The sequence below is a fragment of the Amblyomma americanum genome, chromosome 11, assembly GCF_052857255.1.
Source record: "Amblyomma americanum isolate KBUSLIRL-KWMA chromosome 11, ASM5285725v1, whole genome shotgun sequence".
In the NCBI taxonomy this organism is placed as follows: Eukaryota; Metazoa; Arthropoda; class Arachnida; order Ixodida; family Ixodidae; genus Amblyomma; species Amblyomma americanum.
The window spans coordinates 75308467-75324697 of record NC_135507.1 but is presented as its reverse complement, the minus strand read 5'-3'; the positions used below and the strand labels follow the sequence as shown (position 1 = coordinate 75324697).

Below are 16231 nucleotides of genomic sequence, written 5' to 3'. Positions count from 1 at the left end.
AATTAATCCAGTGCCCTCCACTATGGCCTCTCTCATAGCCCGTGTGCAGATTTGGGATGCCACACACTATGTCATTACAAGTCAATTAAAATTTCTCACTGTAAAAACCCTTGGTCGAAGTGCACTCTACATTGGTTTAAACTAGAATGCACCTATGTAGGGCACTCAATTGGTCTTCAACTGAAGTGGTTGGGCACAGCCAATGTCAGCAATGTTGAAAACGAAATGCTGCACCACTAAGTCTTCTAGTTGCTTTAAGTGGTAGTGAAGATAAACTTCGTCCAGTCTTTGTTCATGGTAAAAATCCATTGTTTGGCTCCTTCTGCCTATGTTGAAGCTATTTTGGCATCTTAAGATTCATATACTGCCAAGAAAATTTATTTAGAAGTGGGACATCGTTCCCTTGAGGGGTCTACAGGCAGGCACATAACTTAGCCTTGCCAGATAGCGTGCGATCCGGCCGAAAGATATTGCAATAGGCGCCCAGACTGTAGTGAGGTCTTTGATCTCTTATCATATGGTCTGGGCATGTGAGGAAAATAAATGATCTGGAAAGCAGCAGAAGATGCCGCCGGTGCAAGGCGGTATTGGCCAGCTCAGACCCCTTGGACTCCCATACTCGGGAGAACCACCCTCCTACCTTGAAGGAACCAACAAAAAGTTTGTGTCTCACGCCACTGGATTTAAGCTCGTGACTTCATTGATGAAAACGTTTCCATGATGACTGGTTCGAAGTCTTTGTTGATGTTAGTGGCGTGGCCTTGCCACCGAGATCAGCAACCAAAAATGCGTTCACATCACATCACAAATCGCTTGTAAAAACAGCATGTGGATGCAAAACCTGCGCAGCTTTTTAGCCTGTTCTAGCTTTAAAACTCCGTTTTCATTGAAAGCAGCGTCTTTGTCATTAGAATGCAGTGATCGATCAATACAGACCAACTTCAAAAAATGGTCGAAGAATTAATTTTTTTTATAATTGCTGTATCCACATTTATGCCTCGTTTTTTATGCTGCCTCAAAGTTTCACTGCAGAAGTTGACTGGGAAGTATTCTAAAAAAAATAGTTTCATGAACTGTGGCGGCTGTGACGCTCAAACAATGGCATTCTCCGTTGTGGTCTTCTGTCCAGATTCTCGCCTTGCGCAGCAGATTTCTTCCAGACTGTTCCATCTATTTTGACCCCATTAGTTTCGTTGCACTCCTAGGACCATAGAACAGGTCGAGGTGTTCCTTGTTTCTCAAATTTGCGAATTCGAATTTTTTTTTGTGTGTGAAATTTCTTCGCACTCTAGACATGTCAACAGACACTGCATTGCCAAAATTCAAAACTGCAATTTGTGCTTTGTGAAGAAAAGATTATAATGCCTTAACCTGTAGCATCCCGGTAGGAATGCAGTCAATGTTAAACCAGCCTTCTGCCACATATTCTTAACTCTACAGCCGTTTGCCGCAGCAGTGGCGAAGTGGTATGGACATCTGCCTCGCATGCGGGAGATGTGAGGGTTCGATCCCCAGAGCCGCCGGGTACCCGCCAGTGATACAATGGGTACGAGCTTTCCCTTGGCCTGGTGCTCGGCTTATCGGGTGAAATGCTTGGAAAGTAGGTCTTTCGCCCCACCTTTAGTCGAAAACACCTTGTGCCATGGAGCTCTTTGGCCATAGGTGCTTTTTCACCATAAAAATCCACATCATCTACAGCCTTTTCACAGGATTGAGAGGAAAAATATATATTAGAAAGAATTTTTGGAGATACAACGGTGAAATTTTGCGAAAGTAGACATAAAATTATTTTTAATGTGCTCAAAAAAATTTCGTCTAAATATATCACGAAATGAAAAATATTTTTGCTGAAAGCCACGTCCCCACCTTAACGGGCCCGTGACTAAACTTTCAGAGATCTGTGTGTGCTTGTTTCGCACTCTAAAACTTTTTTTTTCTTTTACATAACTAGCATGTGTACCTATTGCAGCACATGCATCACTCAATAATTTTTAATCGCCCGCCACCACCCTTGGCCAAGAGAAAAAGGGGAAGCATTTACTAAAAGTGATTTTAAATCATGTGCAAATTAAGTTTGGTGATGGACATAGCTTTGTACCACATGTGCACCTGCTGTGATGACTACGCCTTCTTAACTTCCAGCAAGCTGGTGTGGCTGCGGTGAGAGGAATAGCCAGCCTCGGAACAAAAAAAAGAATAAGCTCTGCCTTGCAGGTATGACATGATAGCAAAAGGGGCTAATGCCCATATATACAGAATTGGTCACTCTCAACTTGCAACATTCATGGATCCCTGCGAGTCCTCATACCACTCCTGGCTTAATGGTGCAGCGGTTAAGTGATGCACCACTGCCTTGCGATGGCAGGTTCTGCCACCAGTGGGGCTTGTGCGACCCAGGTTGGTCTTCCCGCGCAAACCAATCATTAATTTAACTGCCATCTGCCACGATTTGCAGTTTTCTCAATACCCAATGTGCAGGTTGTGATAATGCCACAAGGTTATGTGACCTAGGTGGCCAACCTGCCTCCCGAGTTGCTTCTCTGGGGATTTTATGCAGATTTTTCACTCGCGGTCAACAACGCCAACGATCGCGGATTTTTTGGGGCACAAGCTACTCGGCACTTTCGCGTTAAAAAGGTAAGAAGGTTAGGTGGATACTGAATTAATACTGACGAGTTCAAGCTGCATTAAACTGTTCAGCATGCATGCTCCAAATTTCTGCTAGGCAAGACATTAGTGGCATTGGAACATCGCTCTCTGCTCAGTTTACTTCTTTACAAACCTGAATAGTCAATAAATTGATTGCAGTAATGGGAGCATGTGGCTTTTGGAAAACTTTATGCAATGGTGAAAGTGAATACGCTTTTGAAGATGCAGCCGCCGCGGTGGCGTAGTGGTTATGGCACTCGGCTGCTGACCCACCCGAAAGGCGCGGGTTTTATCCCGGCCACAGCAGTCGTATTTCAATAGAGGTGGAATTCTAAAGGCCCGTGTACTGTGAGATGTTGGTGCAAGAACCTCAGGTGGTCGTAATTTCCGGAGCCCTTCACTACGGTGTCCCTCATAGCCTAAGCCGCTCTGGGATGTTAAACCTCCAGAAATCAAACCAAACCAAGCTTTTGAAGACGCTGAAAAACATGCAAGCAGTGCAAGCACTCTGACAGGTTTTATTCGAAAGCTAGCATTTCCTCACAAAACCTCCCTTATAGGGAATATTCACTGACATCACTGAGGCTGTCATTTTGTTGTCTATGGAACACTGTGAAAACCTGCACATGTCTAATGTGATTATCGCCGCCTGCTCTGGCCTGCACCGCTGACGCTATGCACTGAACAACAAAATGGTATTCATGCAAGTACCGCCTGTAGGCATCATCCAGTGTCAAGTACACCAAAAAAAATGCTCGGAATATCGTGTTCAATTTGTCGAGGACAGTATGTGTGTGAGCTCTTTTCCCTCGAACTGCCCCACCGAGAAAACAAATTCTGAGGCTGTTTTAACAAGAGCACAGCTTACTAACCAGATTCATCAAAATCATCGTCGTCGTCGTCACTAGTCGTTTCCTCCTCGGACGTCGATGACAATGCCATGTCCTGAACAATATCATCGTCCCTGCCAGCTGCCACTACATCGTCATCTTTCGTTCCAGTCCTAGCCTTCTTCTGTTTCTTGGCATCTGCTTTCTTTTCAGCTTCTTCCTTTTTCTTTGCTGCCTTCTTCTTTCTTCGTGGCTTATTATCATCAGAGTCTGATTCAGGCTCTGGCAATTTGCTCAAGACCTTACCACGGGCTGCTGTCTCCTGCCTCTGGCTCCGCAGCTTGCTCCACTGCTCGTAGAACCTGGTCCATGGCGTCCCTTCCTGCTTCCACCTTTGCTCGATGCAGTCGAGTCCTTGTGCATCGCCGAGCGCCACACTACAGTTCTTCCTCCGGTCTTCAATGAACCTGTAGTTCTCTTCCATCTTGTCGATGAGCTGCTTTACTTTCTTGGTGTAATTCGCAACCTTACATTTCTTGCAAAACTCCTTCAGGTACAGCAGAGAAGGAAGGACCAGCTCTGGAAATGCCACTGAATGCGATACACTCGAGACGTACTCGAGAACAAGCTCGTAAAATGTCTCAACAACCGCGTCACGGAAGCCACTCTCCTTCATCTGCGCTGGTGAGACTCGTAACACGCAGCTCATGTCCAAGGGCCGCATCGATGTAGAGGAGTGCTTCTGGTTGAAGTTGACGACTGTGCAGGCTTCAAGAAGATGAGGCATAACTGGGATGAAGACGCCTGTGCCAGACGACACCTGCATGAGGCCACGAACCAAATGGAACCTCAGCGGGACATACTTCGCTGCGGGAATCAGCTGGATTGTGCCGACTATGGTCTGAACCAATGGGTAGACGAGGGGCTGGAGTGTCTTGCCAGGTGACACCGTCGCCAATAAGTGGCACCAGAGTAGGCAGCAGTGGACATACTGCCAGTTGTAGACGGCTTTGCAGGTGTCCTTCTTGCGAACGGTAATTGCATTTCTGAGGTGGATGGCAAGTTGTCTGATGTAGAGGAAAGCATGCTGATAGGCCAAGGCCTCGTCCCGGGCGTAAGCCTCGACAAGAGAACGCTTCATGAAGTTGATGAGCGGCCATGTTGTAGGTGAGGTGAACTTGCAGTTGCGCACATAAGACATGTACATGTGCTTCAGCACGGTGTCGTGGTAGTTTCGTGGAAGCCCACGGAGTGTGCGAACGAGGCAGACAAAAGCGACAACACGAACGGACTCCTCCGCCTCACACCAGAGCTGCACAAGGCGCTTCAGAAGTGCCTTCGCGACTTGGGGAAAGGCGACGTAGTAGGGAACTAGAAATAATATGTGTCGTAAGAGCACCGAGACGAGCTGTGGTTCCGTGACCGCGGTGATGAGCTTGACGACATTCATAAGGTACGTTTTCACAACGAATGAAGCTTTTTTCCACGTGTGACTTTTGGTAGGGTCGAACGACTTCGACTCGTCTTGCACCACTGCTGGCTCCGGCAAACGCAGAACCTTGTGCAACGCCGGCACCAGATCGCTGAGGCAGAGTTTGACGACCGCGTTGAATATGATCTGCCCTTCAACTTTGAAGGGACTCACTTGCTTCTTGGATTCGGCGCCGACCTCGTCTCCTTCGGCCTGCAAGACGGCTGCCTTAAAACAGTTCACTACTTCGGTAATCTTGCGCAGGTCCGGACTGTCCTGCAGATCTTTCTCGAACTGGTCGATGTCCTCCAGCTTGAGGAGTCGCTTCTTTTTAGGCGCTTCGTACTGCTCGTCCTCTTCGCTGGCACCTTCTTCATCCTCATCAGCTTCGGTGGTGTAGAAGTCTAGGAGGTCCTTGTCGTGCTCTTCCAGGTACTTGTAGAAGTCGGGATCGGTATCTTTGAGCTTGCGGACAATCTCCTTCTGCTTTTCGATATCTACGTCAGACTCGTCCTCGCTGCTCACGTTTTCTCCGGCATCCGAATAACTGTCCGAGTTTTCGGATTCCGCGTGAGAAACGTCCTTACTTGAGGTTCCGCCTTTCTTGCTTGCTTCCTTAGGTCCCGAACGCGATTGAGGTGCCTTCTGCTTTGGCGACATCTTGGGCGCACGATGCTCGTCGTCATCGTCGGAATTGGCGTCGGAGTTCTCTTCGGAGCCCGAAGAGCGTCGTTTCTTTCGTTTGAGTCGCATTTTCTGCCTCTTGGGTGACAGTTGACCGCCGGAGCTGGCAGACTTGCCATTTGGTAACCCCGCAGCCGCCGCTTGGTCGCCTTCGGAATCTGATGAAAAGCCTCCGGCCATAAATTCCTCGACACTGACCTCACTAAGTTTCTTTTTTCGCATCTTGTGCTTTTTTGCTGGACCCATACTTCGTAGCGTCGCCAAAGCACGTGCAGAACAACGTTCAATGCGCGTGCACCGTAGTACACGTGCGACTTCGGCTCGAAACAGTGTTGACTTTGTATAATATAAGACTCCTGACAAAAATAAGAATAATTTGACTAATTGAACTACTTAGCTCAAAATAAATTTATTACTGACGTTTAATATAAACTTCGTGTTTTTTCAACTACGTTTATTATTTTGGCGAAAGGCAGCATGTTATGTGATCACTAGGTACGAAGCTAGGCGGCCAGGCTACAGCCTAAAAATCAGCTTATAGCGCGCGGTTTAAATTCAGTTCCAGCCTATTGACGGTTTTCTCGCTGGAGTTGATCTCTCAGCGGGCCTCATCGGTTGTGCTACATTTTATTGCTGGGAAGTTTTCTATTCTGGAACACTATGAGGCTCGCATTACCATCCAGTGGCATAACCGCCCGCAGCAGATGGCGGCCTAGTGAAGACGCGATGGTGCCAAGGGAAGCTTGCGAAGAATGGCGGCAGCCACCCAGAACGTTTTACGGGCGCTTCTTTGTGTTGCAGAGGAGGAGGTGATTTTCTTCGCTCACGGATACCTTTGTAAGACTGGCCTTCGGCTCCGGAATCTTCAGAGGTTGGCCCTTAACGAAGAAGACGACGTCAAGCGCCGAACACTCCTTCCCTCGTTCGTGCTCCGGACTGACCGCTGCCTCTGGTCTGTACCAGGACTTACCGCTGGTTGTTCGCGACGCAGTGCTTTGCCAGACGTTCCTCATTACAAGTGGTGGAGGTACCAACGGTCCCCCGCCCTGGAACTTCGCAACAGCGCATTGTCTACTACCTCTGCAATGCCTGAGACCGTAACCCAAACTGCATCACCGCTTCCTTCGCCTGACTTCTGCTCTGGCGCCGCGCGGCAGCGTGACCCGGCCACCTTCAGCGGCACAGATTGCACGGATGTGTAGGATTGATTGGCCTCCCATGAGTGCGTAAGTGCATACAATAAGTGGGACGACAGCGTCAAGCTGACCAATATTATATTTTATTTGAGCGACGTAGCCAATCTCTGGTTTCGAAACCACGAGGCTGACATCTCCGGCTGGGCAGCTCTCAAAACCAGCCTGACAGAAATCGTTGGCCGTCCCGCAGAGCGTAAGCTTCGCGCTGAGCAACGCTTGCGAAGTCGGGCCCAGCAAACCGTTGAAAACTTCACCAGTTATATAGAAGATGTCGCCGGCATCTGCGAGCGCATCATCCCTTCTGTGAGCGAGGCCGACGAGATCAGACATACTATGAAAGGCATTGAGGATGATGCCTTCCAGATGCTCGTCGCCAAAGATCCCCAGTCTGTCTCCGGTGTCATCGGCTACTGCCAAAGCCTCGATGAGCTGCGCAAACAGCGGCTTTCTACCCGGCGTGCAGGCTTTCAGGAGGCCGCACTTTCCAGCTTGGCTCTCCCTGGGAACGGTGCTCTGGAACAACAGTCGCTCCTCCAGCAGTTTGTACGTGAGGAAGTCGCACGCCAGCTGTGCTTGTTTACCTGCCCGCCTGCGCCGTCGCTCACTCCCAACCTACAGCGTGTCATCGAGGAGCAGGTCGCTGAAGCCCTGCCACCTCCTCCTCAGCCACCCCTGATCGCTGCTCCTCTGACGTACGCCGATGCCGTGGTGCGGTCGCGGCCCTCACCTGCTGCCCCTGTCTACAGGCAACTTAACCGCCTGTTAGAACCCCAGCGACCCGCGTCCCCTCCTTATCGTCCGGTTGCCCGCACCCGATCACAGCCGCAGCCACTCAACCCCTGGCGCGCTCAGGACAACCGCCCCATTTGATACGCCTGTGACGTCGCTGGCCACGTGGCTCGTTTCTGTCGCAGTCGTGACCACCGTCCCTACGATTATAGGCGTGAGCCCACGTACGACCTTCCGCCGTCGTCCTCACCTGCTTCACATGCGCCGCTTCCGGATTCTTCTTCTCCTATAGTTACCATCCCCGCTCCCACCGCTCGCCGTCTCCTGGCCGCCGTTCCCGTTCTCCGATGCTCCGCCATCCACGCGGAAAACTAACGGCCGCAGTTCCGGAGGCAAGAACTGCGTCATCAGCGACTCGCTGAAGACCTGTTTCTGTGCCTGCCAATATTATTACTGTGTTCGTTGAGGGAGTCGCCGTCGAAGCACTTGGCACTGGCGCAGCCGTTTCCGTTCTCAGTCACACCCTCTGTCACAGACTCAAAAAAAGGGACGACGCTCCTTCCTCTCGTTTCTCTCCCACCGCCAACGCTCAGGACATTCGACCGTTAGCCGCCGGCACCGCCCGCCTGCTTATCGAGAACGTTCCCTACACAATCGAGTTCATCGTCGTCGCCCGCTCCTCTCACGACGTTATCCTTGGCTGGGACTTCCTCTCCTCACGTCACTCCGTCATTGAATGCGCCCGTGCTCAGCTTGACTTGTCGCCCTACAGTGACGCTCCCTTGGACGTACCCGGTGCCGGTGCCGCTACTGTGGTCGTCTCAGAGGACACAGACGTTCTTCCTTTCTCTTCAGTGCTGGTGCCTCTTTCTTGTGCTGCTCTCTCAGATGCAACTGTCACTTATACCCCCTCTTTACGATGCGCTGACCAGAAGTCTGTTTTTCTGCCTCATGCCGTGCTGACAATAATTCTTCGTGGCTCCAGCGCTATTTATGTGGCTAACCCGTTCTCCTGCCCTACCAATTTACTCCCTGGCCAATCGCTTGGTAGTGTTGCCTTTCACGATCCCGCCTCTGCATACCCCCTCGTCGATAGCACGGCCGGCCTTCGCGTCAACGCCATTACGCCTGTTCCCATCACCAATCAGTCTTCTGTAGATATTTTCCACCGTTCCGTCGACGCTACCCTGACGTCTACACAACGAGACCAGCTTGTCGCCATTCCGCAGCGTTTTCAAGCTTCGTTTGACTACCAGCAACCTTCTTTGGGCCACACCACCACCGTTACCCACTTTATTGACACTGGAACCTCTGCCCCTTTGTGCCAACGTCCGTACCGCGTGTCAGCCGCTGAGCGCCGCATCATTTACGAGCAGGTGACCGACATGCTCAAGCGCCACGTGATACAGCTGTCGCATAGCCCGTGGGTATAGCCGGCGCTCCTGGTCAAGATAAATGACGGTTCCATCCGATTCTGTGTCGACTACAGTCGTCTGAACAAGATTACACGCAAGGACGTTTACCCCCGTATCTACGACGCCCTCGACTGTTTGCAGGGCGCCGAGTTCTTTTCTTCATTGGACTTGCGCTCCGGTACTGGCAGGTGCCGATCGCCCGAAAACTGGTGAGCGCATACCCAGCCTCAACGGCTGCCGTGCCCTTTCGCGGCAGCAACGCGCAATGATCCTCCGCGCGCGCGTTGGTTGCGTGTGGCCCGGGGTACGACGGGTGCGACACGGAATCGCGACGAGTGATGTGTGTGATGGATGCGGTGCAGTGGAGACAATGGAGCACCTACTCCTACGCTGCACCGCGTTCGCTGACGCTCGTCGCAATATGCTCGCGGCCTACAGAGCGCTGGGCATCTTCCCGGACTCGCTCGAGACGCTCCTGTGGCCGCAAGGCAGTGCGCGCACCCGCGAGCGAACCTTGGTGAGCCTGTGTGTATTTCTCGAACAGGCGGGCTTGACGTCCCGCCTGTTCTGCGCCAGGTAGTACAGTGCTGTGACTGAACGCTTCGTGTGTGCTACCTCGGACGCTCTAACAGCTGGGCGCCCCACACCAGCTGTTGCGTGCAAAGTGCGGCGCGCGTGTGACCATTGACTGCCGAGTTTCCCGTCATCAGCACACGCGCGCCGCGAAGACAACTGACTTTTTGACTCTTTGTGTAAATAATGTATATAGTATATTTATTTTGCATTTATAGTGTTTACTTTTAATGTTTTTATGCAGTGTATATCTATTTTATGTAGTGTACTATTTACCTCCCCCCATGTCTTTCTTCTGTCCCCTCACCTCTTTTATTTCATCTCTCCCACCTGCCTGCTATCCTTTCTTTCCGCTGCCCCAGCTCAGGTGCCGCCGCACGTGATGGCAGATGCCGGGGCTAGCAAAAATCTTTTACCTTCCTTTTATGTTATTTTTAAATAAACCACAACCACCACAACCACCACCACCCGACGGGCTATATGAATTTAATGTCATGCCCTTCGGCCTCTGCAATGCACCCGCCCCATTCGAGCGCATGATGGACAATTTAACCTACTCCGAGCTAGGGCTCAAATGGCACACATGCCTTTGTTACCTAGGTGACGTTGTGATCTTTTCCCCGGACTTTTCGGCTCACCTCCAGCGCCTCAAGACTGTTCTTCGCTGCCTAGCCGACGCTAGCTTCCAACTCCAAGTGCAGCTTCGGAGCTCGGCAGCTCACCATTCTCGGACATGTATGCCGTGTCGAAGGATGGCGTTCTCCCGGACCCGGCCAAGTTGCGAGCTGTGGCAGAATTTTCGAAGCCCACTTCTGTAAAAAACCCCCGCAGCAAGGTTCGTCGGCCTCTGCTCCTACTTCCGCCGCTTTGTCCGCAATTTCGCCACTATCATCGACCTGCCTCAAACCATACTACGACCCCGCCGTTGTCACATCGCCCTAGGCCGCCAGGATGGCGCTTTTTCGTCCGGGGGAAATTGTAAGACCGGCCTTCGGCTCCGGAATCTTCAGAGGCTGGCGCTTAACGAAGACGACGACAAGCGCCGACCGCTCCGTCCCTCGTGCGTGCTCTGGACTGACCGCTGCCTCTGGTCTGTGCCAGGACTGTATCGCTGGTTGTTCGCGACGCAGTACGTGATTTGCTCGACGTTTCTTATTACAAGTTCAGTTGCACTGGGCTATGGCTGGTCAGCGGGAATATCACGCTGTCGTTGCCCCAATTTGTTCTTTTTATTTTATCTTGAAGCCAAGCAATGCCCAGCTGTCCCAAATTTTAACTCGCCACCCCCGTGCAAATATCATGAAGTCATCCTTGATGGACGCAGGACGAGTAATGTCCACCGCCGCGCGTAGTCACGCAACCTTTACTATAATTCCGCACCCCCACCCCTTGCTGCATTCGAGCAAATTTATCGTGCCTCTGTTCTTATGTTATATCCACCTTATTTTCAATTGGTAATTTGATAGGTGTCCTTTCTGTCTAAATGTTTCCTGTTAAGTTGAAGCTTGGACCAAATCTGTAGAAAAAGGGTTGAGGCCAGCAATAAATATGTCACCCTGCCCAAAGTGCCTACGTGCTAACGAGCTGGAGCTAGGAATGGGCAGCCTTAATAAGAAAAAAAATGCAGGCACATATGATGTATGCTTGCCGCAGCGTATTGACCCATGCTAAACACGCAGTGCAGAGTTTTGATGAAAGTGGTATTTATTCGCCAGGAGAGTGTCTATGTCTATGGGCATTTTTGCATGCAGCAAGCACAGTGCGATTGGATAATCGATAAGCCAGCTTCCATCTAATTTCACAGTACGTTCACTGCGCGTCTATATGACTGTACCATGTGCTGAGCCGCAGCAGCATTTATTTCCTTCTCAACGTCCCTCAAACCAGTAAGAAAACATCCCATTCGGTTCTTACCTACAACCAGCTGCATGGTTCTGCCAACTTGCCCCTGAATTGGGAATTTGGCTCTTGACCGAGAATTGGTGTTCCCAGTTGGTGACGAGCTGGAACCATTTGCCTCCCACTTGGTCCCCCAACTGGGACGACTTTGGTTCCAACTGGGTTTCAAAGTGGAACCAGTTGTTTCCAACTGAGACCATGCAATTACTCCCAGGTGAATTTCAAGATTTTCACCTGAGAGCTGCAGCATAGTTTGACTATACCCAAGAAGTTAGCTGGGTTAGTTGATACCGGGAACAGTTTTAATAAACTGCGCATCTCCAACCAAAAACTTGAATGTTTTGAATCCAGCTCCGCTCATCCAACAGACTTGGGGCAGTATAGCTAGCGTCTTTACGTATGGAGGGGAGGAGGAGATGAAAAAAACGCAAGCTGTGATGCGAAAGGCGTGGGGGAGGAGGAGGGTTAGGGCTGTGAGTCACGTTGTCGCACTGTGGGGAAACGGTCAATGGTGACATTTTTTCTTTGAGCTGCAGAGCGAAGTCCCTGGGCATATACTGGGGACAGGTTTCCTTTTGTGCGGTTGGTGTTGTTCAGGGTAGTTTGGATGCGCCAGGATTCGAGAAGGAGCCTTTTTTGGTCCGGGCACCCGCCCGTCCAATATGTTTGTCTGTCTTTTTTACTATTAGCTAGAAGGAAAGCTGGCGGCGCTGCACCTGGGCCACCATGGACGCTCAAAGTATCATGAGCTACTTGGTGCGGGACAGTCTTTTTTTTTTTTTCAGGAATATAGAGTGGCGTTACTGAGGTGTCCCATTCCGTATCCACGGCGCGCTCCGCGCGCAGATGACTTCGGCGTAAAAGTAGTGTGCAAAAGCCATAGTAGCGAAAACACAACAGCACAAGACGCCAATAAAAGGTTTTTGTTTTCCAAAATGTTGTGGAAAAACCTTTTGAAATAGTGAAGCGACATTTTTTTTTTCAAAAACATATTTTTTAAAAGTGCGCCTTTTAAGCACGAAATATTGGCTTTTGTGGTATGCAAGAGCAAGTCATCGCTTCTTGAGCAAACTTTGCATACACATGCTTCTTTGCTCGTTTGTTACGATTTATAGACAGGATACTGAATGACAAGACATTCTTGATTATCGAACAATTTGTTTTTTCATTATTTTTTTGGCCAAAAGTTGTAGTTCTGCAGTCGGTAGCTCTCCGCCTCATGGAGTCATGATGCTTAGAGCAAGACCTACGGAACTAAAGACCCGCACATTTGGCGGGGTCCTATGGGACTGCGTGCGCCAACTTTCGTTAACGTTTTGGCCGTTGAGGACGCTCGGTTGACCTGTTCGTAGGTCATGATCATCATCATCGTCTGCTTGCGACAAATTATTTTTCTCCTCTCACTGCCTCCGTGTGCATTTGTCCCGTCTTATTATTTTGAAACCTAGTAATGAACGATGCAAATATGACATTTCTTTAAATCCTAGCGGTGAATATTTTGTTTGCGCGCATGCATGCGTGAGACTTTGCGGTATCTTTGCTAAGGCAATGGATAAATGATAAATACTCAAAACGTAGACAAATGACAAAACTATTACATCCTTGAAATAAAATAACCAACGCCTTCTTGTTCAACAGGTTAGTTGTAGCGCCACGCCACCCGTAGCTGCCATTCCCTAGCGGCAAAAGGCATGAACTAGAAGGTGCGCGCTGGAGCAGTGCCAAATGTGCAGGCCTCTAGTTCAGTAGGTCTTGGCTTAGAGCAACGTTTATAGATATGGCTTAGAGCGCCCATAGTGATACAGGTGGTCTCGAGGAAGCAGCTCTATGCAAACTCCCATGGCGCGGCGCCAGCGCGTTTCCAAAGGCCCGAAGCTGCAGCAATAATAATAATAATAATTGGTTTTGGGGGAAAGGAAATGGCGCAGTATCTGTCTCATATATCGTTGGACACCTGAACCGCACCGTTAGGGAAGGGATAAGGGAGGGAGTGAAAGAAGAAAGGAAGGAGGTGCCGTAGTGGAGGGCTCCGGAATAATTTCGACCACCTGGGGATCTTTAACGTGCACTGACATCGCACAGCACACGGGCGCCTTAGCGTTTTTCCTCCATAAAAACGCAGCCGCCGCGGTCGGGTTCGAACCCGGGAACTCCGGATCAGTCAGGGGGGTAAAGCGCGGAGAGGAGGTTGTTACAGTGCTCTAGAATATGGGTATTGGGTTCAGGAGCCGGCGCGCTCCATGCGATGCGGTGAGGCGGCGAGTGTCGACAGGTCCCGGATGTAAGCGGTGGCGCTGTTGTAGCGTGGGCTGTAGGCTCGGCGCGCCCGCGCGCGCGGCTAGCAGTCCCGCCAAGCTGCCTGCAGCTGTTTGTTGCTTTTTGTGCGGTGCATTTTTCCTCTTTGTGAGTTCGCGGCGTTAAGACTACGGTCATGCCGAATCGTCGGCGTCAACGGCATTGTTTTGCTCCCGGCTGCAAAACGGAATACCAGTGGACGAGAGGCGATCAGCCGTCGCTCTTCGCTGTGCCAAAGGATGAGAACCGACGGAAGCAGTGGGAACGCAACCTTCATCGAAAAGATAAAGTTTTGGACGAAACCTGCTGTGTGTGTGAGCAACATTTCGAGCCATCATGCATTGTGAGGGACTTTATACACATCATTGACGGCAAAGAAGTCCGCATCCCGCGTGGAAAGCCGGAACTTTTACCCGATGCGGTGCCAACTTTGCTGCCGAACGCGCCGAGGTATCTGTCAAAGAAAACACCGCTACAGAGACCACCTAGAAAGAGGAAAAGCACAAGTACATATCCTAATGAAGCGAAAAGACCACAAAGTAATGCTTCCGACGTTAACATGGAATCGAGGTGTCCGGGCATTGACACTGAGAGTAGCGTGTTGGCGAACGACCAAGACCCTTGTGAAGTTGACGAAGCATCTGTGCCGGACAATTTTTCTAAGCTGGATGTTCCTTCAAAGCCAGGACAGTGAGTTTACTGCAATTTGCGACAAAGGAGGGTTGCTCTACCCGTCTCGTGTGCTTTTTTTGATGGTGAGAAGGCTGGAAAACCTTTTCACAACTTTTTTTAGTCAGGAAAAGCTGTGCAGTAACAGCATAGTAGATGTTATGGTGCTGGGAAAATCTCAGATTTCATGTGGTGTAGGGTGCAGCCAGCACTCAGAAGCGCTCACAGTCAGCATTCTCAAGTTTTATGTTTTGACAAGGCTGCATTTTTATGTTAAATCAATCAATGAGTCGCGAGAAGCTCGCAGGAAAAAGAAGCTTCATGCTAAGATGGGCAAGTGCTCATAGTCGCGCAAACAAGAAAACACGGCATTCCTTTGAGAAATTCAAGAATATGTCTCACACTGCGCATACATAGTTGGAGCGCTGCAATAAAGGAGTGCTTTGTTTTATAAAAATTATTTTATCTTGTCGCATTCATCAGCGTTTATACATCGGCGGCAATTGACCCTTCGTTTTGATGAAAAAAATGCATGCATCAAAACAACAATTAAAACAGGGGCATGAAATCTAAAGTTCGACGAAAACTCGTCCGGTCAGGTAGAAGATTCATGTAAAAAGGAAAGGAACGCCGACCAAAGGTTGTTAGAAAAAAAGACGTTTCGGCTTCCCTACGGAAGCCTTGATCAGAGTTATCAAGGCTTCCATAGGGAAGCCAGAGCGTCTTCTTTTTTAACAACAACCTTTGGTCGGCGTTCCTTTCCTTTTTACAAAACAGAGGCATGCATACCACACTTAAAATTATCGCATTCACATATAGTACGCTGTACACACAACGGTCTCTAAGTGAAGCGTTTTTTTTTATTCCAATTTCTTGTTGCCCCGCCCCTCTACTAAAACGCTTCCGATGGCTCAAGCTGGAGTACACTCGGCCACGTTTGCCGACAGCTTCGAGTTGGCCGCTGGATAACCCCGATGATCGATAGAATGTTTGCTCCTCTCCCTGTACTCAGCCTTTCCTATGGGCGGCGATAATACTAGTATGCACTAACGTTGAAATATGGGAGCCGTACCTGCAAAAGAGCACGATCAGCGTTGCGAAGCATTAACGGGGCCGCTCGTCCGCACCACCGCGCTATCGGCTGTTGGCTACTACTACATCTAATTTTCTTGATTCGCCGACAATATCTGTGTACAGCTTCACCTATTTGTAGGACCTGTTTTAAAAGACAGAGCCTTGCTTATTTCTCCGACGATTCTATGCACAGCGCGCATCCACGGCGCGGCGCGCCGCATTTCATACAGCCCATGCTCTAGTGGCGCCATCTGGTATCGTCGACACAAGTCGCCTCACCGCTGGCCGCTCCCTGAACCCACTACCCATATTCTAGAGCACTGTAAGGTTGTCATACACTCGGGCAGCGCCATCTTGCTACTCCCATAGTTGCCTGTACTTATTAGTTGTTTGCGCTACTGAAAATTAAGCGAATATTTTCAATATAGCTACATTAAATATAAACTTCTAAAACTTTAAACATCCAAGAAGATGTTTGAGCATTACACCAAACTCTTTTTGTTGTTTCAAAATTTGAAATATGCAAACGTGTACAAGAAAACTTGGGAAAGTTTCGTTTTCGTTTCGTCTGCTGTAGCAGCTGTAGGTTATCTACGTATGCTAGTTTATTACTACTTACGGCGTAGACTGCAGGACAGAATTAAGATACGGCAGTTTCATACGCCCAATACGCGCTGCATTACACACCTCTCCACTCCATGTGTCTGCTCAAGGCACTCGCTTGCATTGTCCACTGAGAGCGGTCTC

At 49.8% G+C, this 16231-nt stretch overlaps 1 protein-coding gene across 1 annotated transcript; it reads right to left on the bottom strand.

Moving 5' to 3' along the window:
* Positions 1-3491: 3491 nt before the first annotated feature.
* Noc2 (Nucleolar complex protein 2) lies at positions 3492-5949 on the bottom strand. The gene has a single exon (XM_077644482.1). It carries the CDS (start codon positions 5878-5880, stop codon positions 3517-3519), a length of 2364 nt encoding a protein of 787 aa, XP_077500608.1. The 5' UTR covers positions 5881-5949; the 3' UTR covers positions 3492-3516.
* Positions 5950-16231: the final 10282 nt, after the last annotated feature.